The sequence below is a fragment of the Salvelinus namaycush genome, chromosome 7 (assembly GCF_016432855.1).
Source record: "Salvelinus namaycush isolate Seneca chromosome 7, SaNama_1.0, whole genome shotgun sequence".
Lineage (NCBI taxonomy): Eukaryota > Metazoa > Chordata > Actinopteri > Salmoniformes > Salmonidae > Salvelinus > Salvelinus namaycush.
Genome location: NC_052313.1, coordinates 25408878 through 25436007, shown reverse-complemented (window position 1 = coordinate 25436007; position 27130 = coordinate 25408878). Strand labels below are relative to the sequence as shown.

The window sequence follows — 27130 nt, the reverse complement described above, 5'->3', positions numbered from 1 at the left end:
CAATAGTCAGATGGGCTCTTTAAATAACAATTTATTTGCCAAATAATATAATGCCTTTACAATATGTACATCGAACAGTCAGAATGTGCTATTAAGAAAATAGCTATACTTGTCAAAAAAATGAAACATTCCCAGACTGCATAAAGTGGACGAGCATAATGATGCAAACACAGTCACACACACCCACTAAGATACTGAGGGATTCCCGACCCCTTTCTGCAAGTTAATATACACTTTGCAAATTCCCGTCGCCTATATAAAACAGAACTATAGTTCTTGAACACCATTCAATGTAAAATACACTTGCCCAACTCAACAGGTCCTTTTAAAATGTTCCGGCATTAAAATAAAATAAAGCTGTGCTTCTTTTACTTGATTATCCAAGTAAAATAATGTTTCAATTTCTCTAACACATTTCCCTTAGCTGAGGACCGGTTTTCCTACCATCAGTTATTTCCCATGCTCAATTAGCAGTAACACGATGATGAAAGTGATTAATACTTATCCTATTTCTGCAGTTCATGAATACATTAATTGTCCAGAGGATTGGAAGGTATTTACATGGATATCAGTGCATGGCTTGTCTGTACAGTGCGTGTTCCTCATGGCAGATCATCCACTCAAGGAGCCTATTAAGCGATCTGTGTTCTTCTCTCAGGTCCGGTATTAGAGCCTACCAATGGTCCTCTTCCGCTGGAATTCCCTTTTTCTAATGGAGCTCAGCTCCAATTTCTCCTCTCTCTCTCTCCAAGTGCCTCTACTCCTGGAGCTCCTCAATGGCATCCATCTGAGTTCTGGAACACACCTCGCTCATTGGAGCCGAGTCCTCTCCCTCCACCACCAGCTCGCTGGCCATCTCATTGTTTTTCTGTGGGAAAGGAGAGAATGAAAGAAAGAGATGAAGAGCAATTTCTAGAGTTATTTTGTACTTCACTGTTAAGACTATACAGCAGGGCTCATCAACTAGATTCAGGCACGGGACAATATATTTTCTTGGTCAGGGGGCCGGAACATGACTACAAATTGACCGCAAGAAGCACAAACATATGACTACAACAATCATGCTTGTATTTGTATAGGGTCACATATCTCACGTGTGGGAATACTTTGGAACAGATTTCCTAAATTAAAATAACTTGGCGCTTACTTGCTGGTGTTTTTACAGTCGTATGTCCAACAATAAATTGCTCAACTTGGGGGGCCATATGGAAAATCACCCGTGGGCCGCCAGTTGGGGAACCCTGCTATACAGTTTCTTACTCTTCCTTTTATGTAGGGGTTCTCTCACCTGTTTTCGATAGACATAGCAGGCAGCAATGGCCACCATGGTAGACTCCCCTATGAAACCAGCCAACAGGGACCCAACCCCCAGTGTGGCCCCGTGGACACTGAAAGACAAACCCCAGCTTTCATTAACACTGGAACAACTGACAGTAGAGCTCAGAATACAGGATATACCGTAGGCCTATGTGGTACAGGCTTACCCTATTGGAATACATTTTGGGGGGCCGTATAGACCATTTCACCCTTCCTCCAAAGAAACTAAAGCAAAATGGCCATTTAGTGTGGCAAGTGAAAAATGTGCGAATTAGTTCTGGAAGAATGCAAGTCATCCTAGATGTCTTGTTGTGAAATAGCCTGGCGTCTAGCAAACACGGATGTTTTTTTCTGGGGTAAAGAAAGTATAGCAGCAGGTCTGATGTACTGGCTTCGGCTTGTCAGTCCGGATGAGAGGCGTTGCTAAGCGATGGAAGAAAAGTCCTCTATTATGGTCAGTCTTTTATAGTGATTTATGCTCAGATACCGTTTGCCCACAGTGAAATGACCATCTTGAAGTGACACCGCTTTGTCGCATGTGGTTCAGACAGAAATGGCAGCGACACATTCACTTGCATTTACAGATAAGGTAGGGTAAAAGGGCAGCTAGTATTGTCGATGGGTTAAATTCTTGTGCAACAAAAACACTCGCTTTGAGCATAGCACAGATGCATGTTTTATTAACTCGGTACCAGTCAAAGTTTGGACACACCTACTCATTCAAGGGTTTTTCTTTATTTTTATTTCTACATTGTAGAATAATAGTGAAGACAAACTATGAAAGAACACGTAGTAACAAGTGTTAAACAAATCAAAATATGTTATTTGAGATTCTTCAAAATAGCCACCCTTTTCCTTGATAGCTTTGCACACTCTTGGCATTCTCTCAACCAGCTTCATGAGGTAGTCACCTGAAATGCATTTCAATTAACAGGTGTGCCTTAAGTTAATTTGTGGAATTTCTTAATGTGTTTGAGCGAAAACAGTTGTTATGACAAGGTAGGGGTGGTATACTGAAGATAACCCTATTTGGTAAAAGACCAAGTCCATATTATGGCAAGAACAGCTCAAAAAAGCAAAGAGAAACGACAGTCTATTACTGTAAGACATGAAGGTCAGTCAATCTTGAAAATTAATAACTTTGAAAGTTTCTTCAAGTGCACGAGCAAAAACTATCAAGCGCTATGATAACTGTCTCTCATGAGGACCGACACAGGAAAGGAAGACCCAGAGTTACCTCTGCTGCAGAGGATAAGTTCATTGGAGTTAACTGCACCTCAAATTGCAACCCAAATAAATGCTTCAGAGTTCAGGTAAGACATCTCAACATCAACTGTTCACAGGAGACAGAGTGAATCAGGCCGTCATGGTCGAATTGCTGCAAAGAAACCACTACTAAAGGACACCAATAAGAAGAATGGACATTAGACCGGTGGAAATCTGTCCTTTGGTTTGATGAGTCCAAATTTGAGATTTTGTTTTTAATATTTATTTAACTAGGCAAGTCAGACAAGAACAAATTCTTATTTACAATGACGGCCTACCAAGGTTTCAACCGCTGTGTCTTTGTGAGACGCAGAGTAGCTGAACGGATGATCTCTGCATGTGTGGTTCCCACCATGAAGCATGGAGGTGTGATTGTGTGGGGGTGCTTTGCTGGTGGCACATTTAACCAGCATGGCTACGAAAGCATTCTGCAGCAATACGCCATCCCATCTGGTTTGCGCTTAGTGGGACTATCATTTGTTTTTCAACAGGACAATGACCCTCCAAACACACCTCCAGTCTGTGTGAGGGCTATTTGAACAAGGAGAGTAGAGTGCTGGATAAGATGACCTGGCCTCCACAATCACCTGACCTCAACCCAATTGAGATGGTTTGGGATGAGTTGGACTGCAGAGTGAAGGAAAAGCAGCCAACAAGTGCTCAGCATGTGGGAACTCCTTCAAGACTGTTGGAAAATCATTCCTCATGAAGCTGGATGAGAGAATGCCAAGAGTGTGCAAAGCTGTGATCAAGGCAAAGGGTTGCTACTTTGAGGAATCTCAAATATTTTGATTTAACACTTTTTTGGTTACTACATAATTCCATATGTGTTATTTCATAGTTTGTCCTCACTATTATTCTACAATGTAGAAAAGAGTAAAAATAAAGAAACCCTGGAATGAGTAGGTGTCCAAACTTTTCACTGGTACTGTATATTATGCTACCTTATGTTTAATTCAAAACCATGCACAAAGAACCGGTCTAAAGATTTAATGAGGCTATTGGCTAAATATAAAACCGCAGAGAACCCATCAACTCATACCCTCACACTGAATTTGCAAAGTCTGCATTTGATGGTAGGTGATGTGGTGAACGGTAACAATTTACATATTCCTGATTACATTTCTATTCATGTTTGCTTATCATGAAACAGAGAGCAGCTCCTCAACTCCGTGTCAGATTGGAGTCTAATCAAAATTTCACACTAAGCAATAAACAAAGTTTGCTGAATTCAAATAGACCATCTTTAGATATTCAGTTTTAGAATAGGACATAAATCATATTGTAAATGTGTCAAATCAAAGTTTATTGTTCGATACACCGATTTGAGGATGTTGTCGTAGGTACAGCGAAATGCTTGTTTCTAGCGCCAACAGTGCAGTAAAACACAAAAATAAACATTACACACATAATCCATAAAAAGTTTAATTAAGAAATATCAAAACAATCAATGTCAGACCCAGAATATAAATTGTGTGTATATATTAGAGGTCAGCCGATTATGATTTTTCAACGCCGATACCGATTATTGGAGGACCAAAAAAAGCCGATACCGATTAATTGGCCGATTTTAAAATAAAATAAATGTATTTGTAATAATGACAATTACAACAATACTGAATGAACACTTATTTTAACTTAATATAATACATCAAATAAATAATGAACCATGTTCAATTTGGTTTAAATAATGCAAGAACAAAGTGTTGGAGAAGAAAGTAAAAGTGCAATATGTGCCATGTAAGAAAGCTAACGTTTAAGTTCCTTGCTCAGAACATATGAAAGCTGGTGGTTCCTTTTAACATGAGTCTTCAATATTCCCAGGTAAGACGTTTTAGGTTGTAGTTATTATAGGAATTATAGGACTCTTTTTCTCTATACCATTTGTATTTCATTAACCTTTGACTATTGGATGTTCTTATAGGCACTTTAGTATTGCCAGTGTAACAGTATAGCTTCCGTCCCTCTCCTCACTCCTACCTGGGCTCGAACCAGGAACACAGCCACCCTCAAAGCAGCGTTACCCATGCAGAGCAAGGGGAACAACCACTCCAAGTCTCAGAGCGAGTGACTTGAAACGCTATTAGCGCGCACCCCGCTAACTAGCTAGCCATTTCACATCGGTTACACCAGCCTAATCTCGGGAGTTGATAGGCTTGAAGTCATAAACAGCGCAATGCTTGAAGCAAAACGCACGAAAGTGCTGTTTGAATGAATGCTTACGAGCCTGTTGCTGCCTACCATCGCTCAGTCAGACTACTCTATCAAATCATAGACTTAGTTATAACATAGCAAACATTATTTGCTGAGAAAATAATTGAAAACAAAAATGACCCTAAAAAGCTTTGGAAATAATTTAAGGAACTAGGCTGTAGTAGTACTACCAAAAACAAACTAAACAGTATTGGACTGAACATCAAAGGGGAGATGGTATATGAAAAGGCAGAGGTTGCCAATGAATTCAACTCTTTTTTTACTTCTGTTGCCAGCAAGCTGGTTAGCAAGCTGCCCACCAGTTCTGGTGTGTATGGAAGCAACCAAGTCAAGAAGTATTATGTCGAGTTAGGGGTTCAGCAAAACTCTTTTTCTTTTGCAAAGGTAGCAACAGCCAAAATAGTCAGTATGCTGGCAGAGCTTAAATGCTCCAAAGCCACAGGCCTGGATAATATTCCTGCAAGGTTTCTAATAGATTCTGCTGAGCAAATTGGCCCTTGTATTACGCATATTGTTAATCTCTCTCTTGAACAAGGCACCTTACCCAGGGACATGAAACAAGCTTAAGTTATACCTCTGTATAAGAAGGGGATAAAGTCTGACCCTGGGAATTATAGGCCTGTATCTATCCTCTGTAACATCAAAGATCCTGGAGAGAATTGTACATGAGCAAATGTATGAATATGTTAACAAACAGGGTCTAATGTATGATTTTCAGTCGGGTTTTAGAAAAACATACTCCACTGATTCATGTCTACTTTACTTGACTGACTTCATCAGGAAAGAGATTGATGAGGGAAACCTGTGTGGAATGGTACTGCTTGACCTACAGAAGGCCTTTGATACAGTTAACCACTGTCTCCTAATCTCTAAACTTTAGGCACTGGGGTTAAGCTGTATCCCTCTAGGCTGGGTAAAGTCCTATTTATCAGGAAGGGAGCAAGTAGTAGAGGTAAATGGTTCACTGTCTCAGGCAAAACCAATGAGTTGTGGCGTTCCGCAGGGGAGCGTGCTTGGGCCTCTGCTGTTTTTATTGTATATTAATGATATGAAAGATGCTTGTTCTTGCCGTCTTTTTCTTTATGCGGATGACTCTACACTTCTGGTGTCTCACAAAAGTAAAACTATGTTGGAGAGCATACTTAGTACAGAGCTTACTAACATTAGCAAATGGCTTGGAGATAACTTATCTCTGCACTTAGGGAAAACTGAAGCAATTATTTTTGGATCCAGGCCTAAATTCAGAGTGGAGTTAGGGGGTGAGGTGCTGACTACTAAAACCTATGTTAGCTACTTGGGATGTATCCTTGATGGAGGCTTGGGAGGTGTGAGCATGGCCAATAAGGTGCTAGGGAAGGTTAATGCCAGGATTACGTTTTTGGCTAGAAAGTCCAAGCTGCTTGATAAGGACTCCATGAAAGTGCTAGCTACGGCCCTCTTTCAATGCCATTTTGACTATGCTAGTACTTCCTGGTTTGGGGGCTTATCTAAACTTATGAAGGGGAAGCTCCAGATAGTCCAGAATAAGTTGATCAGGGTAGTTTTGAAGGTGAGTCCACATACTCACATAGGCAGGAGCTGCTTTCAGGAACTAAACTGGCTGCCTGTTGAGGCTAGGGTGTCCCAGATTAGACTAGGTTTGGTTTACAGGAGTATTTATGGTCCTGCGCCCAGATATTTAAGTGATTACTTTCCTTGTGTGCATCCCTAACACGATCACAGCACCAGATCAGGTGTTGCTGATGTGTGCTTATACAGGTTCAGGAGTAATGCTGGGAAAGGTACTTTCTTGTATACTGGAGCCTCAGAATGGAATGAGTTGCCTCTGCCTATTAAAACAATGTCCTCTCTGGACAGCTTTAAAAATAAAGTAAAAATATGTTTGATGTCCTCTGTGCCATATGAATAACCCCTATGATGTAACTGGAATGATGAGAGAGATGTTCTTCTTTTATGTTTTTGTTTTATTATTTCACTGCCGTACTGTGTTCGATCTTGTATAGCCTTCTTGTCTCAAGAGGACCACAATGGAAATAAGTCCCAGACTTTATTGTATTTTATTCATGTGCATGTATGGCTTTTAAGTTTTATGTGTGCTTGTTTTTTTAAATGGTCGAATTAATAAAACTAAACAACACACAGAAATACGAGCCTTAGGTCATTAATATGGTCGAATCCGGAAACTATCATCTCGAAAACAAGACGTTTATTCTTTCAGTGAAATATGGAACCGTTCCGTATTTTATCTAACGGGTGGCATCCATAAGTCTAAATATTCCTGTTACATGTTACAACCTTCAATGTTATGTCATAATTACGTAAAATTTTGGCAAATTAGGTGGCCCAAAAGAGAAGTGACACAATTTCCCCTGGTTAATATTGCCTGCTAACCTGGATTTCTTTTAGGTAAATATGCAGGTTTAAAAATATATACTTCTGTGTATTGATTTTAAGAAAGGCATTGATGTTTATGGTTAGGTACACATTGGAGCAACGATACGCACCGCATCAATTATATGTAACGCAGGACACGCTAGATAAACTAGTAATATCATCAACCATGTGTAGTTAACTAGTGATTATGATTGATTGTTTTTTATAAGATAAGTTTAATGCTAGCTAGCAACTTACCTTGGCTTACTGCATTCACGTAACAGGCAGGCTCCTCGTGGGGTGCAATGTAATCAGGTGGTTAGAGCATTGGAGTAGTTAACTAAGGTTGCAAGATTGAATCCCTCGAGCTGACAAGGTAAAAATCTGTCGTTCTGCCCCTGAACGAGGCAGTTAACCCACCGTTCCTAGGCCGTCATTGAAAATAAGAATGTGTTCTTAACTGACTTACTTGCCTAGTTAAATAAAGATTAAATAAAGGTATTTAAAAAATCGGTGTCCAAAAATACCGATTTCCGATTGTTATGAAAACTTGAAATCGGCCCTAATTAATCGGCCATTCCGATTAATCGGTCGACCTCTAGTATATATACACACACACAGTGGGTAAAGCACTATGTAAACATTATTAAACTGACCAGTGTTCAATGACTATGTACAGGAGTCTCTAAGGTGCAGAGCACTGGGCGGAGGCCGGCTAGTGGTGACTGTTTGTTTAACAGTCTGATAGCCTGGAGATAGAAGCTGATTTCGTCACTCTCAGCATATCACACAATGTTATGCAAATTGGTTTCTGTAGTTGATGACGCTTTGGCATGCTGGGTCTGTCAGTTCTAGAGGCGTTTATGTGCGTCAGGTCGGTGCGCGCTGTTGATCCAAATAAACGACAATTTGATTATTTCATGGGAAATTATCGTCATGGGCTGTTTATGCTAGTTAACAAACTACGTGTGAGTTGGTGGCCATACAGGCTCGTTACAATATCAAATCTCTCATACCACATCAAAATTAGGCCACATCATAGCTTACATTATTGTGAATCAGGAACTCATACATGTTAGCTAAAGGAAACAGACCGTGTGTACTAAATGGAACTCTATTCCCTTTACAGTGCACCCAGTCAAAAGTAGTGAATAGGGTGCCATTTCAGTGAGGTGTCCACCTACCCCATATAAGGCAGCACGACCAGGCTTGTGATGAGGACGATGATGCGGAGCACAGAGCTGGGGGCCAGCACAAAGGTCTTCTTCAGGGTCATGAGCCAGCCAGTCAGGTGGGCCCGGACTGTCACTACACACACGGGACAGAGTCAGTGGAAACGTCACATCAGACTGCTGTCTCAGCAGACCATGGCAGCATCCCAAATGGCCCCCTATTCCTTTTGTAGTGCCCTACTGGCACCCTATAACCTTTATAGGGCACTACTTTTGACCAGAGCTAATGGAGTTTTGGTCCAAAGTAGTGCACTATATAGGGAATAAGGGTGCCATTTGGGCCACCGCCATGACTCCGGGCTCAGCATTGTGTTAACACACAGAAAACCCTCGTACTCAGATAGGAACAGGTCAGGACACTACATACTAGGAGGCTCATTTGGGTGACTAATCCTAAATGGTCAGACATTTCCTGTAACACTTCCTGTTATATATAGCAAGTATGTGTGGGTCATGGGGGAATCAAACTCACAACTCTAGTGCTGCAAACAACAGATATTACGCACTTTGTGCACTCCTTACCTGGCAGAGGGAAGAAGGAGAAAATCCTTAGTGGAACCACACAGAGCTCAGCGAAAGCAAGGTCCACACCAATCACATTCACTAGAATCTTCTCAGAGATGTGAGGGGTCCAGAACACCACAAAGCAGAGCTGGCCGCACAAAAACACACAGAGATGTTATACACCACACGTAGCCGGGCAAACAAAAACAAAGTTATTTAACTCAGTTATATAACCTTGCCAAAACATTCCTCGTTGGAATTTACTAGATCATTAAGGCGCGTGAGTTTAGGTTCACCGTAGTCCCTTTTGAAGTTAACACAAGCCAGGCGTGTAACCCAAATATAATTAATTCTAATTGCAGTAACAATGTATAATACCGTACATAACACAATATTGCAACTCAAAATCACTGAGGTAAAAGACAACTTATAAACTACACAGAACAAAAATAAACGCATGTCCCATGTTTCATGAGCTGAAATAAAAAAATACATATGTTCCATACGCACAAAAACCTTATTTCTCAAATATGCTGTGCACAAATTTGATTACATCCCTGTTAGTGAGCATTTCTCCTTTGCCAAGATAATCCATCCACCTGACAGGTGTGGCATATCAAGAAGCTGATTAAACAGCATGATCATTACACAGGTGCACCTTATGCGGGGCACAATAAAAGGCCACTAAAAAGTGCAGTTTTGTCACAACACAATGCCACAGATGTCTCAAGTTTTGAGGAAGTACGCAATTGGCATGCTGACTGCAGGAATGTCCACCAGAGCTGTTGCCAGAGAATTGAATGTTCATTTCTCTACCATAAGCTGCCTCCGTCGTTTTAGAGAATTCGGCAGTATGTCTAACCGGCCTCACAACCGCAGACCACGTGTAACCACGCCAGCCCAGGACCTTCACATCTGGCATCTTCATCTGCAGGATCATCTGAGACCAGCCACCTGGACAGCTGATGAAACTGTGGGTTTACACAACCAAATAATTTCTGCACAAACCGTCTCAGGGAAGCTCATCTGCGTGCTCGTCATCCTCACCAGGCTCTTGACCTGACTGCAGTTTGGTGTCGTAACTGACTTCAGTGGGCAAATACTCACCTTCGATGGCCACTGGCATGCCCCGAGAAATGTGCTCTTCATGGATGAATCCCAGTTTCAACTGTACCCTGCAGATGGCAGACAGCGTGTATGGCGTCGTGGGCGAGGGGTTTTCTGATGTCAACATTGTGAACAGAGTGCATCATGGTGGTGGTAGCGTTATGGTATGGGCAAGCATAAGCTACGGACAATGAACACAATTGCATTTTAAATCGATGGCAATTTGAATGCACAGAGATACCGTGACGAGATCCTGAGGCCCATTGTTGTGCCATTCATCTGACGCCATTACCTCATGTTTCATCATGATAATGCACAGCCCCATGTCGCAAGGATCTATACACAATTCCGGGAAGCTGAAATTGTCCCAGTTCTGAAATGGCCTGCATACTCACCAGACATGTCACCCATTGAGCATGTTTGGGATGCTCTGGATCAAGGTGTACAACATTGTGTTCCAGTGCCTGCCAATATCCAGCAACTTCGCACAGCCATTGAAGAGGAGTGGGACAACATTCCACAGGCGATAATCAACAGCCTGATCGACTGTATGTGAAGGAGATGTGTCGTGCTGCATGAGGCAAATGGTGGTTACACCAGATACTGACTGACTTTCTGATCCACGCCCTACTTTTTTTTAATTATCTGTGACCAACAGATGTGAAATCCATAGATCAGGGCCTAACGAATGTATTTCAATGGATTCATTTCCTTATATGAAATAACTCTGTAAAATATTTGAAATTGTTGCATGTTGCGTTTATATTTTTGTTCAGTGTATATGATGTGTTCCTCTGGTTCTGGTTAGAAATATTTGAATTGTCAAAGAAAATGTAGCAGTGCAGTCGTGCCGATGAATCTCGGATGTTTTGCTGAATGTCTATGTTTAGTCAGCATGACCTGTCTATTTGTATACAGTATTGTGACTGAGTCATCATTGAATCAGTGGTTTTCCTCCGTTTTTCACCAGACTTCCTCACTCTGTCTAAACCCCTAAAGCCATCTAAAGTCAATTTGTTATAAAGAAAATAATTTAAAACCCATTTGCTCTGTTTACAGTCTAAACTGGCAGTGAAACTTTTCCTTTGTGGTGTTTATTGTACACTTGTCCGTCTTCTCTCTGCACTGTTCTCTTTCCCACAGAGTCAGATGCAATCAGAGCAAGTCTTGGCATGTGGGCTGTCAGAGGCTGAGTCTTGGTTTCCATCAAGCCCGTAGGCCATGGCTATCTGGCCCAATGTGCAGTATGCTATATACAGGTCACTGCCAAAATAAAGGAAACACCAACATACAGTGCCTTCAGAAAGTATTCATACTGCTTGACTTATTCCATTTTGTTGTGTTAGAGCCTGAATTCAAAATGGATTAGATTATTTTTTCCTCACCCATCTACACACAATACCCCAGAATGACAAAGTGTTAATTGACTTGCCTAGTTAAATAAAAAGGTCAAATGAAAAATATATTTTTTTTATCATTTAAATAAGTATTCACACCCCTGAGTCAATACTTTGTAGAAACACCTTACACAGCAATTACAGCTGTGAGTCTTTCTGGGTAAGTCTAAGAGCTTTCCGCACATGGATTGTGAAACATTTCACAATTATTATTTTCAAAATTCTTCAAGCTCTGTCAAATTGGTTGTTGATGATGCTAGACAACTATTTGCAGGTCTTGCCATAGATTTTCAAGTAGATTTAAGTTTTTTTTTTAACTCTAATTCAGCCACTCAGGCATATTCACTGTCTTCTTGGTAAGCAACTCCAGTGTATAATTTGGCCTTGTGTTTTATGTTCTTGCCCTGCTGAAAGGTGAATTAATCTCCCAGTGTCTGGTAGAAAGCAGACTGAACCAGGTTTTCCACTGGGATTTTGCCTTTCTTTTTGATCCTGAAAAACTCCCCAGTCCTAGCCACCACTATGCTTGAAAATATAGAGTGGTACTCAGTAATGTGTTGTATTGGATTTGCCCCAAACAACACTTTATATTCAGGACAAAAAGTTAATTGCTTTCCCACATGTTTTGCAGTATTACTTTAGTGCCTTGTTATTCTGTACAGGCTTCCTTATTTTCACTCTGTCAATTAGGTTAGTATTGTGGAGTAACTACAATGTTGTTGAGCCATCCTCAGTTGTCTCTTATCACAACCATTAAACTCTGTTTTAAAGTCACCATTGGCCTCATGGTGAAATCCCTGAGCGGTTTCCTTCCTCTCCAGCAATTTAGTTAGGAAGGACACCTGTATCTTGGTAGTGACTGGGTGTGTTGACACACCATCCAATGTGTAATTAATAACAACTTCATCATGCTCAAAGGGATATTCTATTTTTTGTTTTTACCAATAAACCTCCTCTCACTCACCTGCGTTTTTTTTCAGAAAACGTAACGTGTAAATATTTGTATGAACATAAGATTCAACAACAGACATAAACTGAATAAGTTCCACAGACATGTGACTAACAGGAATTGAATGTGTCCCTGAACAAAGGGGGGGTCAAAATCAAAAGTAACAGTCAGTATCTGGTGTGGCCACCAGCTGCATTAAGTACTGCAGTGCATCTCCTCATCATGGACTTCACCAGATTTGCCAGTTCTTGCTGTGAGATGTTACCCCACTCTTCCACCAAGGCACCTGCAAGTTCCCGGTCATTTCTGGGGGGGAATGGCCCTAGCCCTCACACTCTGATCCAACAGGTCCCAGACGTGCTCAATGGGATTGAGATCCGGGCTCTTCGCTGGCCATGGCAGAACACTGACATTCCTGTCTTGCAGGAAATTACGCACAGAACGAGCAGTATGGCTGGTGGCATTGTCATGCTGGAGGGTCATGTCAGGATGAGCCCGCAGGAAGGGTACCACATGAGGGAGGAGGATGTCTTCCCTGTAACTCACAGCGTTGAGATTGCCTGCAATGACAACAAACTCGATGATGCTGTGACACACCGCCCCAGACCATGATGGACTCTCCACCTCCAAATCGATCCCGCTCCAGAGTACAGGCCTCTGTGTAACGCTCATTCCTTCAACGATAAACGCAAATCCGACCATCACCCCTGGTGAGACAAAACCGCGACTCGTCAGCAAACTTTTTGCCAGTCCTATCTGGTCCAGCGACGGTGGGGTTTTGCCCGTTGTTGCCGGTGATGTCTGGTGAGGACCTGCCTTACAACAGGCCTACAAGCCCTCAGTCCAGCCCCTCTCAGCCTATTGCGGACAGTCTGAGCACTGATGGAGGGATTGTGCGTTCCTGGTGTAACTCGGGCAGTTGTTGCCATCCTGTACCTGTCCCGCAGGTGTGATGTTTGGATGTACCGATCCTGTGCAGGTGTTGTTACACGTGGTCTGCCACTGCGAGGACGATCAGCTGTCCGTCCTGTCTCCCTGTAGCGCGTCTCACAGTACGGACATTGCAATTTATTTTCCTGGCCACATCTGCAGTCCTCATGCCTCCTTGCAGCATGCCTAAGGCACGTTCATGCAGATGAGCAGGGACCTTGGGCATCTTTCTTTTGGTGTTTTTCAGAGTCAGTAGAAAGGCCTCTGTGACCTTAATTATCTACTGTCTGTAAGCTGTTAGTGTCTTAACGACCGTTCCACAGGTGTAAGTTAATTAATTGTTTATGGTTCATTGAACAAGCATGGGAAACAGTGTTTAAACCCTTAACTTCACAGATCTGTGAAGTTATTTGGATTTTAACGAATTATCTTTGAAAGAGAGGGTCTTGAAAAAAGGAACTGAGGTTAGGTGCCCTTTGCGAGGCATTAGAAAACTTCCCAGGTGGTGAAATCTGTGTTTGAAATTCACTGCTCAACTGAGGGACCTTACAGATAATTGTATGTCTTGGGTACAGAGATGAGGTCGTCATTCAAAAATCATGTTAAGCACTATTATTGCACACAGAGTGAGTCTGTGACTTGTTAAGCACATTTTTACTCCTTAACTTATTTAGGCTCGCCATAACAAAGGCGTTGAATACTTCGAATAGCTTTGCCTAATAATTAATAGCCCTTACTTTAGTGAACTTGCGAGACATTGCAAGCCAAGAAATTGTGAGATACAGCTTTTGATTAGTGATACATGGTTCTGACTGTATGCCTGGTGGCTGACCTGCCTGGATGTGCCCCTCCCCAGCTTGCTCTTTCTTTACTGTGAAAGATGCGAGAGATTGTTCTCGGAAGTAGCCTACGGCAACTAGTCTACTCAGTCTCCTCCGTTGCAAAACTACTGAATCTCAGGAGTCGAGGAGTTGATTCTTAGCATAATCGAAGCTTGACACCGGGAATAGACGGGCAAGGAGTCGAGGAATCGATTATTTTGGAGTAGACTTACAGCCACTCTGTAGCATGGATTTCGTACTCCTCCACAACTGTGTAGCACCCACTTGGTTGATGCTGCTGCTACAGCGCAAAAAAAGCCCACTAAACATCAGTCCAGACTAGTAGTCACCCTCACTACGAGCACTCTTCCATTTCCATAATGCAGTCAGGTCTCATTGATCAAAAAGCAGCCGGTGCTGCTGATGGATCTTTTAAATGCAAACATTAACGTTAATCAAGTCAACCTGCAATCAGTCCTGCAACTATGTGGGTTAAAACAACCAGATATCAAATCAACAAGTCAATAGCTGATACATCTAAAATATGTACACAATTGACAGAGATCTCTGTTTAGGCTGCCTGGCAACCACAGAACCCTGGTTGCCAGGCTTGAGCCCACACCCACTTGTTTATAACAGTGGAATTCCACATCTGGTTGGCATGCTACTGCCACTCCTCTCTGTGGCTCCAAGGCCTTAGCTTTTCCTCCAACTTCCTGTTTTTCACATCCCAAGTCATTAGGGACACATTTTTTCCACTCCATCAAATCAGTCTCTGGGTTTTTTTCTGTTCCCATTTCTACCCTGTATTTACCACATATCCCGATACCGAAACCGTGAAAAAACAGATTTATGACAAGGCGGAACTATACCTTTCTCAACAGTGCTTTTACAAGACCAACTTGTTGTGCTCTGTTCTATTATCAATAGAGCTGGATGAAAAATAGAAGTCAGCTTTCATTACTTTGCTCTGAAATACACATGCATATGTAAACGGATATGTTATGTGAAACACATATGTTTATGGAAATGCCACAATTGTATTATGCCCTTTAAACCAGGAGAAGAAGTGTTCGGGGAAACGACAGTACACCAACCTGGTGTGCCTCTCTCTCTCTCGCTCTGACACACTCACACACTGCAACCTGACTCCTGAAGTCAGATATAGAACAAAAAAAAAACTGCTATATAAATACTGTACATTCTGTCCAAACATACAGTTATTGAAACCACTTATTCCGCATAGCTGGTTCTATACCTGCTCATTTGGTGGCTTAGCGCTTCAAGCTCCAGGGCTTATCCAGAGCCTAAGTATATATTTATCTATGGCATAGTGTTTATCCATCCAGTGTCATCTTCGCCTTACTTCTTCCTTTTCACACGGAGTCGTTTTCAGCAAGAACAAAAAAAAATAGGCTACAGTCCAGAAGATTATTAAGTAGGATTACCCGTCTGACTAGATCATTATGTAAGAAGCATTGACAGGAACAAATGCCAAGAATGCCCACGTAGAACACTGAAAGGATGTTCCGCTCTGCTTGCGTGAGTCTCAAAACTGTTTTTCTCTGATCTGTGGCACGCTTTTGTGCCATAACTGACAAACAGAACACAAGAGCTAAGATCGTCTGGGTTTTGGCTCTGAATTCTACACTCTGGGTTCTCTTTTTTTTCTCTCTCTATAGTTAGTATACTTCCCAATAGTATTCGATTGTGTGACAGTATTGGAATAAAAACAAAAAAAGATGAAAAAGCCATATCCTTCTTACCGTGAGCGATAGCACCAAACAACAGGCTGTAAACTTTTTGATATGAGTCTTTGTGACCGGTGTGCCGGATATGAGCTTATTGCTGGGATTGGTCTATTGAAGAAGAGAACATTATCATTAGTGGGAAATAAAATGCATGCCACCTGGACTCAGTACCCAAAGATATATAATATGTTATGATCTGCAACAAGAGGCTATTGTTAGACTGGCCTTGGTTTACCTTGTCGAAAGCGGGATAGACAGCCCTCAGTTCAGTCAGCCAGCCATAGGGCATGTGACCCACAGGGTAGGTGGCAGTGAGCACAGCCACTGCCTGGCCAAGCAAAAAGAGTCATTAGGATTCACATGACATTTCATTTCCTTTTTGGACAGCTTACAGCAATGTAGCCAAGATGTTAAAACATGACTGACTAGCCAAAACCTGTCAGCAAAGACAATTAGCTTAGTTAGTAATCGCATTAGGATTTTCCCATGTTCCTACCAGGGCAAGTGCCTCGGGCTTGTCAGCATTGTGTGTAACCAATAAAAACAGGCAGTGACAGTCTTTGCACAGACAGGGTAGAGACGTTTAGGAATGTTTTCAGTCACTGTCCATGTGAGGTCACCCTCTGAGTTTCAGGTTGAATCACGTAAACACCACTGGCAGCCACTGTGCTGTTGATTATTTCCAGTTCATTCTGGTAAACAGCTTATTGTTTTGCCTCTGGTTAGGTCTCTGAATGCACGAAAGGTCCAGACAGATTGTTCAAATTCATTTGGGCCTTTCAGCTGTGATATCATGAGAAGGGAATCAACCTAGCGAGTGGATAAATGCAAAGCCTGTACTACAGGCCGAACTGATGCTAAGAGTTCAGCTGTATGAAGTCACCTTAGTGTCACAGTACAAGCATGGTAATGAACACTGGCAGTCAAAAGCCCCCACCCACCCACACAGTTGACATTAGAAATTCCTCCTCCCATGAGCCAGCAGCCTCTCTCTTCAGGCAACAAAACATTAGATTAGAATCCAGACCACTTCTGGTAAAGGACATTGTGTTTGGCAGCTGCCGAATAACAGTGGGACTGAGCTAAATGGGTTATTATTGGGGAGTGGACTGAGTAGGCTACAAACTCACCTCAGTAGCTGCGCTGCTCCCCTTGAGGTCCCGGGACACAAAGAGGTTGACAATGGGCCTGCTGATCCGCTGGGTAGCCAGGATGAGGGCCAGAGGCCACCAGAAACTCAACATCTTCCTGATGGTGGCATCTCCCTGCAAAGTGAAGTTAACAGGAACGAGAGGGGGAAACAAGGGTATGTTCAATCTGGGTGCTTTGTAGTTGTAGCGCTAGCTCCTCATGTGAGGGCAGTAGTAGTGATTACTAGATAAAATATGGGCCATTGACCTGGTTCCTTTTGGGACATAAGCTACTATTACAAAGGTAGTCTGCAACTGCAACAAAGACAGTTTTAGAAGACCAAGATGAATTGATGCCCCAGTAAAGATACACTACATGTTGAACTCCATCTGTGTCATTTAAAAAAGGTCCCAGTAGGGCGACTAAGGAAGCGGCGTACCCCCACGTCAAGTCCACTGGAGTCCGGGATCTTGTCGTGGATGTTGTAGTAGTAGCCTAGGCCCACGATGGTGAAGCGCACCAGGGCTCCCATGTACAGGGAGAGGATGGGGATGAGCAGGGGCTCCACACACGGCAGGTTACTGTGCAGCAGGATGGACACAAACACAATCTACCACGGCGAGGAGGGAGACCACAGTCAGATCTCTACACACTCACTGACACTCCCAACACACACGACTCACTGCATTTTCTCACACACATAACATGCACACACATTTATACTGACTCTATACACACGCATTTAGATACAATCATCATATACGCTGATGCTACTCTGTTTAGCATATATCCTGATGCCTAGTCACCTTACCACTATCTACTTTACCACTATCTACCTTACCATATCTACTTCTAGCACTCCAGTATCCCTCCACATTGTAAATATGGTAATGGAACTGACCCTGTATATACAGTTGCAGTCGGAAGTTTACATACACTTAGGTTGGAGTCATTAAAACTCGTTTTTCAACCACTCCACAAATTTCTTGTTAACAAACTATAGTTTTGGCAAGTCGGTTAGGACATCTACTTTGTGCATGACACAAGCCATTTTTCCAACAATTGTTTACAGATAGATTATTTCACTTATAATTCACTGTATCACAATTCCAGTGGGTCAGAAGTTTACACACACTAAGTTGATGGTACATTTAAACAGCTTGGAAAATTCCAGAAAATGATATGGCCTTAAAAGCTTCTGATAGGCTAATTGACATCATTTGAGTCAACTGGGGGTGTACCTGTGGATTTATTTCAAGGCCTACCTTCAAACTCAGTGCCTCTTTGCTTAACATCATGGGAAAATCAAAAGAAATCAGCCAAGACCTTAGAAAAAAATTGTGGACCTCCACAAGTCTGGTTCATCCTTGGGAGCAATTTCCAAACGCCTGAAGGTACCACATTCATCTGTACAAACAATAGCACGCAAGTATAAACACCATAGTACCACGCAGCCATCATACTGCTCGGGAAGGAGATGCGTTCCGTCTCCTAGAAATTAACTTACTTTGGTGCGTAAAGTGCCAATTAAATCCAGAACAACACCAAAGGACCTTGTGAAGATGCTGGAGGAAACAGGTACAAAAGTATCTATATCCACAGTAAAACGAGTCCTATATTGACATAACCTGAATGGCCGCTCAGCAAGGAAGAAGCCACTGCTCCAAAACCGCCATAAAAAGCCAGACTACGGTTTGCAACTGCACATGGGGACAAAGATCGTACTTTTTGGAAAAATGTCCTCTGGTCTGATGAAACAAAAATAGAACTGTTTGGCCATAATGACCATCGTTATGTTTGGAGGAAAAATGGGGGTGCTTGCAAGCCGAAGAACGCCATCCCAACCGTGAAGCACGGGTGTGGCAGCATCATGTTGTGGGTGTGCTTTGCTGCAGGAGGGTCTGGTGCACTTCACAAAATAGATGGCATCATGAGGAGAGAAAATGATGTGGATATATATAAGCAACATCTCAAGACATCAGCCAGGAAGTTAAAGCTTGGTCGCAAATGGGTCATCCAAATGGACAATGACCCCAAGCATACTTCCAAAGTTGTGGCAAAATGGCTTAAGGACAGCAGTCAAGGTATTGGAGTGGCCATCACAAAGCCCTGACCTCAATCCTATAGAACATTTTCGGGCAGAACTGAAAAAGAATGTGAGCAAGGAGGCCTACAAACCTGAGTCAGTTACACCAGCTCTGTCAGGAGGAATGGGCTAAAATTCACCCAACTTATTGTGGGAAGCTTGTAGAAGGCTACCTGAAACATTTGACCGAAGTTAAACAATTTAAAGGCCATGCTACCATATACTAATTGAGTGTATGTAAACGTCTGACCCACTGGGAATGTGATGAAAGAAATAAAAGCTGAAATAAATCACTATTATTCTGACATTTCACAGTCATAAAATAAAGTGGTGATCCTAACTGACCTAAGACAGGAATTTTTACTAGGATTAAGTGTCAGGAATTGTGAAAAACTGAGTTTAAATGTATTTGGCTAAGGTTGTATGTAAACTTCCGACTTCAACTGTAGCTTACTTACTTCTTGTGTTCTTCTTATTTCGTATTTTATTTCTCAAGTATTTTTGTTCTACCTTATGTTATTTGTAGTACTACATTGATATTGATTACAGCATTGTTGGGTTTAGAGCTTGCAAGAAAGGCATTTCACGTGACATTAAAACTTAGACACTCCCTTAAGACCACATCACTGTCACAACCTATCAGAGCAAGGCATACTGCCAAGTCCACTTTTGAGGTCAATTGCATTAGTCTTGGCAACAAGGACCAATCTTCACTGTAATGGAGATTAGTGAAAAACAAGGAAGCAATCTGCTGAGTACCTGAGCGATAACATCAGAGATGGAGGCAGAGCCTACGATGACGCTGTATTTGTGCTTAAGGAGAATTCCAGCATGGATCCAAGCCTACAAAACAATAAACAAAGAGACAATTGATGCTTCTCCACCCAAGAATTTCAGAACACCAAGTACCCATTGTTCTTGTCTGGCTTGTTTAATAAAAGCAAGCCAAAGGCCCACATTGAAATCTGATTTCAACCAAGCAAAGAGAAGATATGCAGTCGTTGAAATACAGGGACAGGCGTCTGTCCATTTTAAGACCCAGCATGATGAGCAGAGGATTACAAATCATTTTTCTAGGTCAGGTGTTTTGAAGCTTCCCTCTGCCATGATTATGGCTCTCTAACTGGCCATACTTTGGGTCATGGAAGAGCTGGTATGCGTCCCAAATGGCACCCTATTCTCTACATAGTGCACTACTTTTGACCAAAGCCCTATGGGCCCTATAGGGAGTAGCGTGCCATTTGGGACGCAACCTTGAATCAAGCCGTATACTCTACTCAGCGCTCACCATGGCGTCCAGCAGAGGGAAAGCTGCCAGGTAGAGGAAAGCCCTCCTGGTCTTGTTGCCCACGGAGTCGTCCACATGGTGGAGCTTATTGATGATGTAGTAGCCTAAGTCTGTATGGGCTGTAGACGGGGAAGACAGTCAGGATACTATGAGAACTGAGGAGATGACACAACTAAATCGATTAGAAAAGTTGAACATGATATAAGAAAAACAGTAGTAGGTTTGCCCCAAAAAATAAAAGTTCACCCAAAAGCAGTTTACAACCGACACATATCATTGGATTGTAAATAATAACTTGGACTTAATAAGAAATATGGGTAGTTACTATTAAAATGTAATAATTTGGGATAAAACCACCGTTAAAGCCTCACCTATGAGAACATGAAGGATGAATGCTATTGTGCCTGCTACCGCCATGCAAAGCACAGCCTTGGCCCTGTCCCTCTTGCTGTTGACAAACACCAGGCCCACGTTCTTGAAGTCACTCATGGGCCCAGTGAAGAACTTCATTAGCGAATAAGCCAGCCCGTAGCTGGCTAGCATCTCAACTGCATCCTCTTTAAAGCCTGCTAAACCCCGGTTAAGAGCCTGCCAAGGACCAGAAGAGAACTTATTAGCCCCACTAGGCTCATCATCATACCATCATCATTTATACCAGTGCCGCGCTAGGCTGGTCCCAAATCTGTTTGTGCTATCATGTCAAATCCTTGTCACTCATTGTCATACCAAACATGTTAGCTGACATGATAGCACAAAGAAATCTGGGACCAGGCTAGTACTGCGATTTACTAGTAAACAAATGGCAGGTTTACACTGTATATAGTGAAAAGATAGCAGTGACATACTTTGTAAAGGTCATTTCCATGTAAAAAAAAAAAAAAGGACCCATGAGCACTGACGTGAAGCTCATTAGGAACACATCAAATTGGGTGTCAAATGAAAGCTAAGAGTTTAGATGCATTTTTCAATCATTTTCCATCTAAAAATAAAAGTTAAAAGTAATGGCTTTGATTTCTGGTGAAACGGATGGAAAAGGGAATTTAGAAAACCATGTAACAGAAGGTATTAGAAATACATGACAACATAATAATGTTGAAGTAAAGACCCCTGCCAACTAATATCGACACTTATTTGGTTTTGGAGAAAGGATTTGCTTTCTATAAGTTTAAGAAACATTGCCTTGTAATTCCGTTACCAAAAATTGACATATCGGGATTTTGGTAATTAGGAACTGCATCTACTTCCCCAGAGTCAAATGAACTTGTGGATACCATTTTTATGTCTCTGTGCTGAGTATGAAGGAAGTTTGAGGTAGTTTCGCCAGCCAATGCTAACTAACAAATCGGTAACAGAACTACTGAAAAATCTTTAACGGAATAACTGCAACTGAATTGGCTACAATGGGAAATTATAGTAGTCACAAACCACAGTTGGGTTACCTACTACTGTCCTCCCTTCCACTGGCATATTGTTATGTTAAGCTTCTAACTGTTTTTTGTTGTTTCATTTGATTTCAATAACTTTTTGACTGCACCCCTTTTGATTTGAATGAAACTATTCTTGCTGGTCGGTAGAAGTGGTCAGAAAGTGACTTTTTGGACCGGAATCCCAAAACATAGAGGTGCTCAAAGTTCACCCATTTTGCATCTCCCACTATACCATGAGACATCCATGTCTTAATCACTGGAAAAGATTAACGGTTGATTTTTACATCATTTAAAAGCTTACAAACAAGGTTGTCAAATTGCTTAATAATTTCTTGGAATTTTTTTTTAGAAAAAAGGATTTTTAACCTTTAACGTCAATTATCTAAAAACGTATCTAAAAACATAATCTGAGGTGTTTGTGTTGTGCCCGCCATCAGTTGACACAGCATACTCGAATACAGGGTGGGTGTCATTTCAATCATAGAAATATAATTAATAGAATGGACATATCCCTTCAGACGACTGCAATTTAGCTTGTACACCATTGAAATTGAAATGTTAACTTGCAATAAGTACCACAAATATGGCCGCCGGTCCACCCACCGTCGAATGTCAACTTAAATGGGAATGTCTATTCTGTCATCTATATTTCTTCTGATTTCAATAGGTTTCCTATGGAAGATTGACAGTTATTTAAAACAACTGATATTCCCATTCAAGTCAACATTCTCTGATGCGTGGATTTCTTTGTGGTACCATTTTTAAAGTTTAAATGTCCATGTCATTCCCCTTTTAGTACATTTATCCGCCCTATATTCAAGAGCACGCTGTGTCTCAGCCGATGGCGGGCATTACACAAACACCTTAGATGATGTAAAAAAGGGTCTAAGCTAGGACTGGGCGATATGGCCAAAATATCATATGGCGCAGTTGTGAAACAGACGTCTATGATTGGTTCAGATTTGGTCTGGTCTGGACCAACCAAATTTGGTCTTGTTTGCGGTCGGAGCTCATTTGAATAATAGCCAGAGTGTAGAATAATACTTATATGCAAAGGACTCATATATGCAAAGGATGCAATTGCATATTTCTACCTTTGTGTACCTAAACAGGATACATCACCATGAAAAAGAAAGAAATGCATAATTATGGATATGAATGTCAATGTAGTGCAGATCAGGGACCCATGATGTAATTCTACTTCGCTTACTGTACTTCAAACACCAAAACAGATTTTTTTTTCAAACTCAAGGTGTCATGTCATAGCTGACACACCCTTCTTTCTACACATATTTGAATATTAATTCGGAGCAGATATTTAACAGAGCTTTTGGAAAACGTGGTCGTGTTTTTGTGAACATTTGTGTAAATTGTTCAAAGTAGTCCTTGTGCATAGAGTTGTATGATTTGTTAAACTTTGAAATCAATGGGTTTTATTTGGCATACATTTTAAAGTGAAAAATCTGAGTCTCAGCCGCGGAAACACGATTTTTCTGTGCTTTATAAATATTTCCACAATATGAGGTTTGGAATAATACTGTGAAATTTTGAAAATTATGATAATGCCCTTTTAGTCTAAGAGCTGTTTGAAAAGGCCGCCTGAAATGTTACCGTGTTTTGATGAGATGGAGTTTTGGCCTTCCATGGTGACATCACCATGCGGTAAATTGGTTAATAGGCCAATGAGAAAGAGAGTTCCAAACTTCTCTGCCAATAACAGCTCATTTTCAGTTTTCCCTTTTCCACCCCTCCCAGACAGTCCTCGCAAAATTCTTGCTTGAGAAATTGCTCTTAGCTAAGTTTTTTTTTGTGGAACATTTTAATTGAAAAAAATCACAGTAAAGTACTTAATTGTTACTCAGAAATGATTTAATATTGAGATAAAATGACTGCATTGGACCTTTAACATAATGGATGTTTGGAAATATGATCGGCTAGGGCAGCCAGGATGCAAAAACACTGTTCTCCGTTACACGCTGTCGTGATCCTGAACCACTGAACTAGTCATTCAACTAAATAAGACTTCCATTTAGCTTTGCCTCCAGAGAGCATCCACAGCTGCCTCTTTCCATAGAACGGAGCCGGGTGCTATTTATATCTGCTCACGTGGCCATTACATAAGCATAATCCTAACCTCTTCCGAGACACACTGTGCCGCTTGGACTCCCACTGTCCACAAGGCAAGAATACCAGCTAGAATGCTAGGCCTGTCATCTGTCATATGACTGGGCCTGAATGGGAGCTGTGGGTCACTGGTGTGGGGCTATGGCAGGGGAAGGACCTTCATAACATCTCCACTGAACTGTGCTTTAGTTCTGCATGCATTATGGCATTTTCACGAGCCACAAAGATGCACAAGTATCAGTACATCTACTAATGATTAAATCAGTGACAGCGTTTATTAAACTAAAATCTACTCTTATTTCCCAGTTATATCTAGCGGACCTCACTTTGATCACTGCCCTAGATCCCTATGACAATTCAAGGGCTTTTTAGTTTACATTCACTGCTCTAGATATCACTGATGCATATATAGCCCAATCCCTCCTAACCACCAATGAAGGCAAGGCTACATCGTATAAACCAGTGGTGGTTGGTTACGTTTAAGATGAGGGAGGAGTATTTATTTATTTTTTCTTTCATGAGCATGGCCTTATTTCTATTACAGCATATTGGATGACTGTCATTCATAAAATCTAGGGTGTAATCATTAGTCCAAAAGTTACAAACAAGTTTCTATTGGACAAATTCAGGTGTTTATCCCCGTTTTGTTTGCTTCCGTTTAAGCAAAGTTTTTCAACAGAATCGGCGGAATGAATACACCCCTGATCACACTTAACCACAGTTCACTTTCATAGCAGTCACATACAAACAGCTTGTTATTTATATTTATATATATATATATACTGTAATTCCTTCTCGCAACTATCTACGAGCACTCCGCTCACCTTTTCCCTTAGCTTGTGGACTTCAGTGCACAACACATCAGCTGTCTGTGACCAGGTGAAAAAAACATTCCAAGCCAAACCTTCATTTCATGACTGCTAACTGCTACACACAGCCTACATCAGTCACATTATAGTCAATCACCATAGCTACTATAACTAACATGTTAGTAAACCTGCTACAATCATGCAGTACAGTGTAGTCAGCAGCAAGCAGTTTAGCAAATACACCGCAGGCCTTAGTGGCAATAAATTTATAAAAACCAAAAGCTTACCTTGACTTGGAAGAGTTCCAGTGTTGGATAGCCATATCCAGCTAACTAATATAGCCTCCCTCTCCGTTTGAGCTGGGTGTTTGAGTAGGCTAAACTAGCTAGCCGCATTTGATGCTAGCTAAGACAGTGAATGTGAAAAAATATATACTACGAAATATGGCTAGCTCTCGCTTCTCCTTAATTTCGGAAGAAATCAATTTGTTCAAAATTTGTTCAACCATTTTCTTTCTCTGAGTCAACTACTCACCACATTTTATGCACTGCAGTGCTAGCTAGCTGTAACTTGTGCTTTCAGTACTAGATTCATTCTCTGATCCTTTGATTGGGTGGGCAACATGTCAGTTCATGCTGCAAGAGCTCTGATAGGTTGGAGGACGTCCTCCGGAAGTTGTCATTACTATGTTAGTCTATGGAAGGGGTGAGAACCATGAGCGTCGTAGGTTTTGTATTGAAGTCAATGTACCCAGAGGAAGACAGAAGCTAGCTGTCCTCCAGCTACACCATGGTGCTACCCTAGAGTGCTGCTCAGGCTACTGTAGACCTTCATTGCATACAGTGTGTTTTAATCCATTATTTGGTGACATGTGAATATATTTAGCATAGTTTTATCTAAAAAGGTTTTTATTTATGAAATTCACTGAGGATGATGATCCTCCCCTTCCTCTGAGCCTCCACTGGTATAAACACAGAAGAGCAGCCATTGTCTAAATATGGGTTACATCAGCTGCTAGCTAGATAATTTGTCTGTAGCAGAATTTGTTTACGGTTTACCAACATCAAAATATCTAGTCGCACTCATTTGCACAAACATACATTTATGCACGCGTCTGTTTTGGAATCTCTAGCCTTAGAATGGTCAAATGATGTAACTGTTGGCCACTACTACTAGTATTGGTGGTGGTCTTGTGGATAGATAAAAACATTCTGTACCATGTTGAAAGCTTAGCTCAAGTCAACATAGTAGTCAAATCAAGCAAGCAAGGTTTAGTTAGCGCGACAGTATTTTGACCGTGCCAGGTAGCTAGTTAGCTGCTTGACGTTCATCGCCTTGCCTCACCCCCAATGTTGGCTACTGACACATATCCTACGCAAACTAGGTTGTATCATGTCAATTTGATGTCGCAAACCTACCTGTTCGCCGAGGTCGATGGCTACATTGGTAATAGCCAAAGGCACCAGAAAGCGGATGAGAGGCCAATAAGGAATGAGAGATGGAAATTCCACCATAGTGTAGCCGGGGTGACAGAACGAGGGGCATCTGCCTCTGTCTTGACTATTTAAAAAAAAAATGTGTTGGTAGAATAGATTGTAGGCACTTCACTTCTCGTGAAATAAATGTCAATTCAATTGACGATACTGTACGTTACAAGTCAGAACGCTCCCCGCATCGCAGTTTCCAAGAAATATGCTTCGGTGTGCAGAGGAGAAGGTCATCAGCAATTGCAGATGGGCGCTTCTCCATTGCTCGACATCGGTGAAGGAGAAAATGACAGCTAGCTGCATGAAAATTAGACAGAAAATCCAGCGATAAGGTCTCGACTTGAATCATAACAATAATCGGGAATTCCAGAGACAGCTCTTGTAGTATAATATTCTGAGCGTTCGACAGCCTGCCATCCCGCCTTGACTGGCGTCAAACCACGTGTGTGTCGTGAACAACATTAGCGTGAGCAACAATAGTGAAATCGACCGTTCGCCTTCAAAGTAAAGGTCCCTCCCATTGAAACTGATGCAAACGGATAAAAATAGTGGAACATGTCACAATTGGACTAGATAATGCTACACAAGGTTGGAATGTTGTTATATAAATTCAACAAAAGACAATAATGACTTGATTTGACACACAAAAAAAAATGTGTTGAAATCGCACTGTGGATGTGTTAGACTTTAGAATTGCATTGGGGACAGCCTTACCTCTGGATCTTGGGTCCATGAAATGGAGTATCAGCCTGCTCAGTGACACCCACAGATTACAATTCTAAAGTGTACACAAATATTAACATCTTAGATCTTATTAGGAAACCCAAGGCATCTATTATTGAGGCATTGTTAGTTTTACACTTAAGACATGACTCAGACAGTGTGCTGTAGAATTCGTGAATTTTGTCTCTTGTGTA

General features: G+C 41.6%; 1 protein-coding gene across 1 annotated transcript; it reads right to left on the bottom strand.

Moving 5' to 3' along the window:
* Positions 1 to 11: 11 nt before the first annotated feature.
* On the bottom strand, positions 12 to 26640 carry LOC120050403 (progressive ankylosis protein homolog B-like). The gene is made up of 12 exons (XM_038996990.1): positions 26145 to 26640; positions 20738 to 20954; positions 20367 to 20485; positions 19838 to 19921; positions 17432 to 17602; positions 16992 to 17126; positions 16097 to 16189; positions 15877 to 15969; positions 8925 to 9054; positions 8355 to 8478; positions 1289 to 1388; positions 12 to 868 (listed from the first exon to the last, which is right to left on the bottom strand). The coding sequence occupies exons 1-12, from the start codon at positions 26238 to 26240 to the stop codon at positions 758 to 760; spliced, it is 1473 nt and encodes a 490-aa protein (XP_038852918.1). The 5' UTR covers positions 26241 to 26640; the 3' UTR covers positions 12 to 757.
* Between the last annotated feature and the right edge of the window lie 490 nt (positions 26641 to 27130).

Coding starts and splice junctions, on each gene's coding strand:
- LOC120050403 (XM_038996990.1), bottom strand. CDS start 26,240: ATGGTGGAATTTCCATCTCTCATTCCTTATTGGCCTCTCATCCGCTTT. Junction 15,970..16,096: donor TCTATCCCGCTTTCGACAAG/GTAAACCAAGGC, acceptor CTTCTTCAATAG/ACCAATCCCAGCAATAAGCT. Junction 1,389..8,354: donor GTCGTGCTGCCTTATATGGG/GTAGGTGGACAC, acceptor TTTGTCTTTCAG/TGTCCACGGGGCCACACTGG.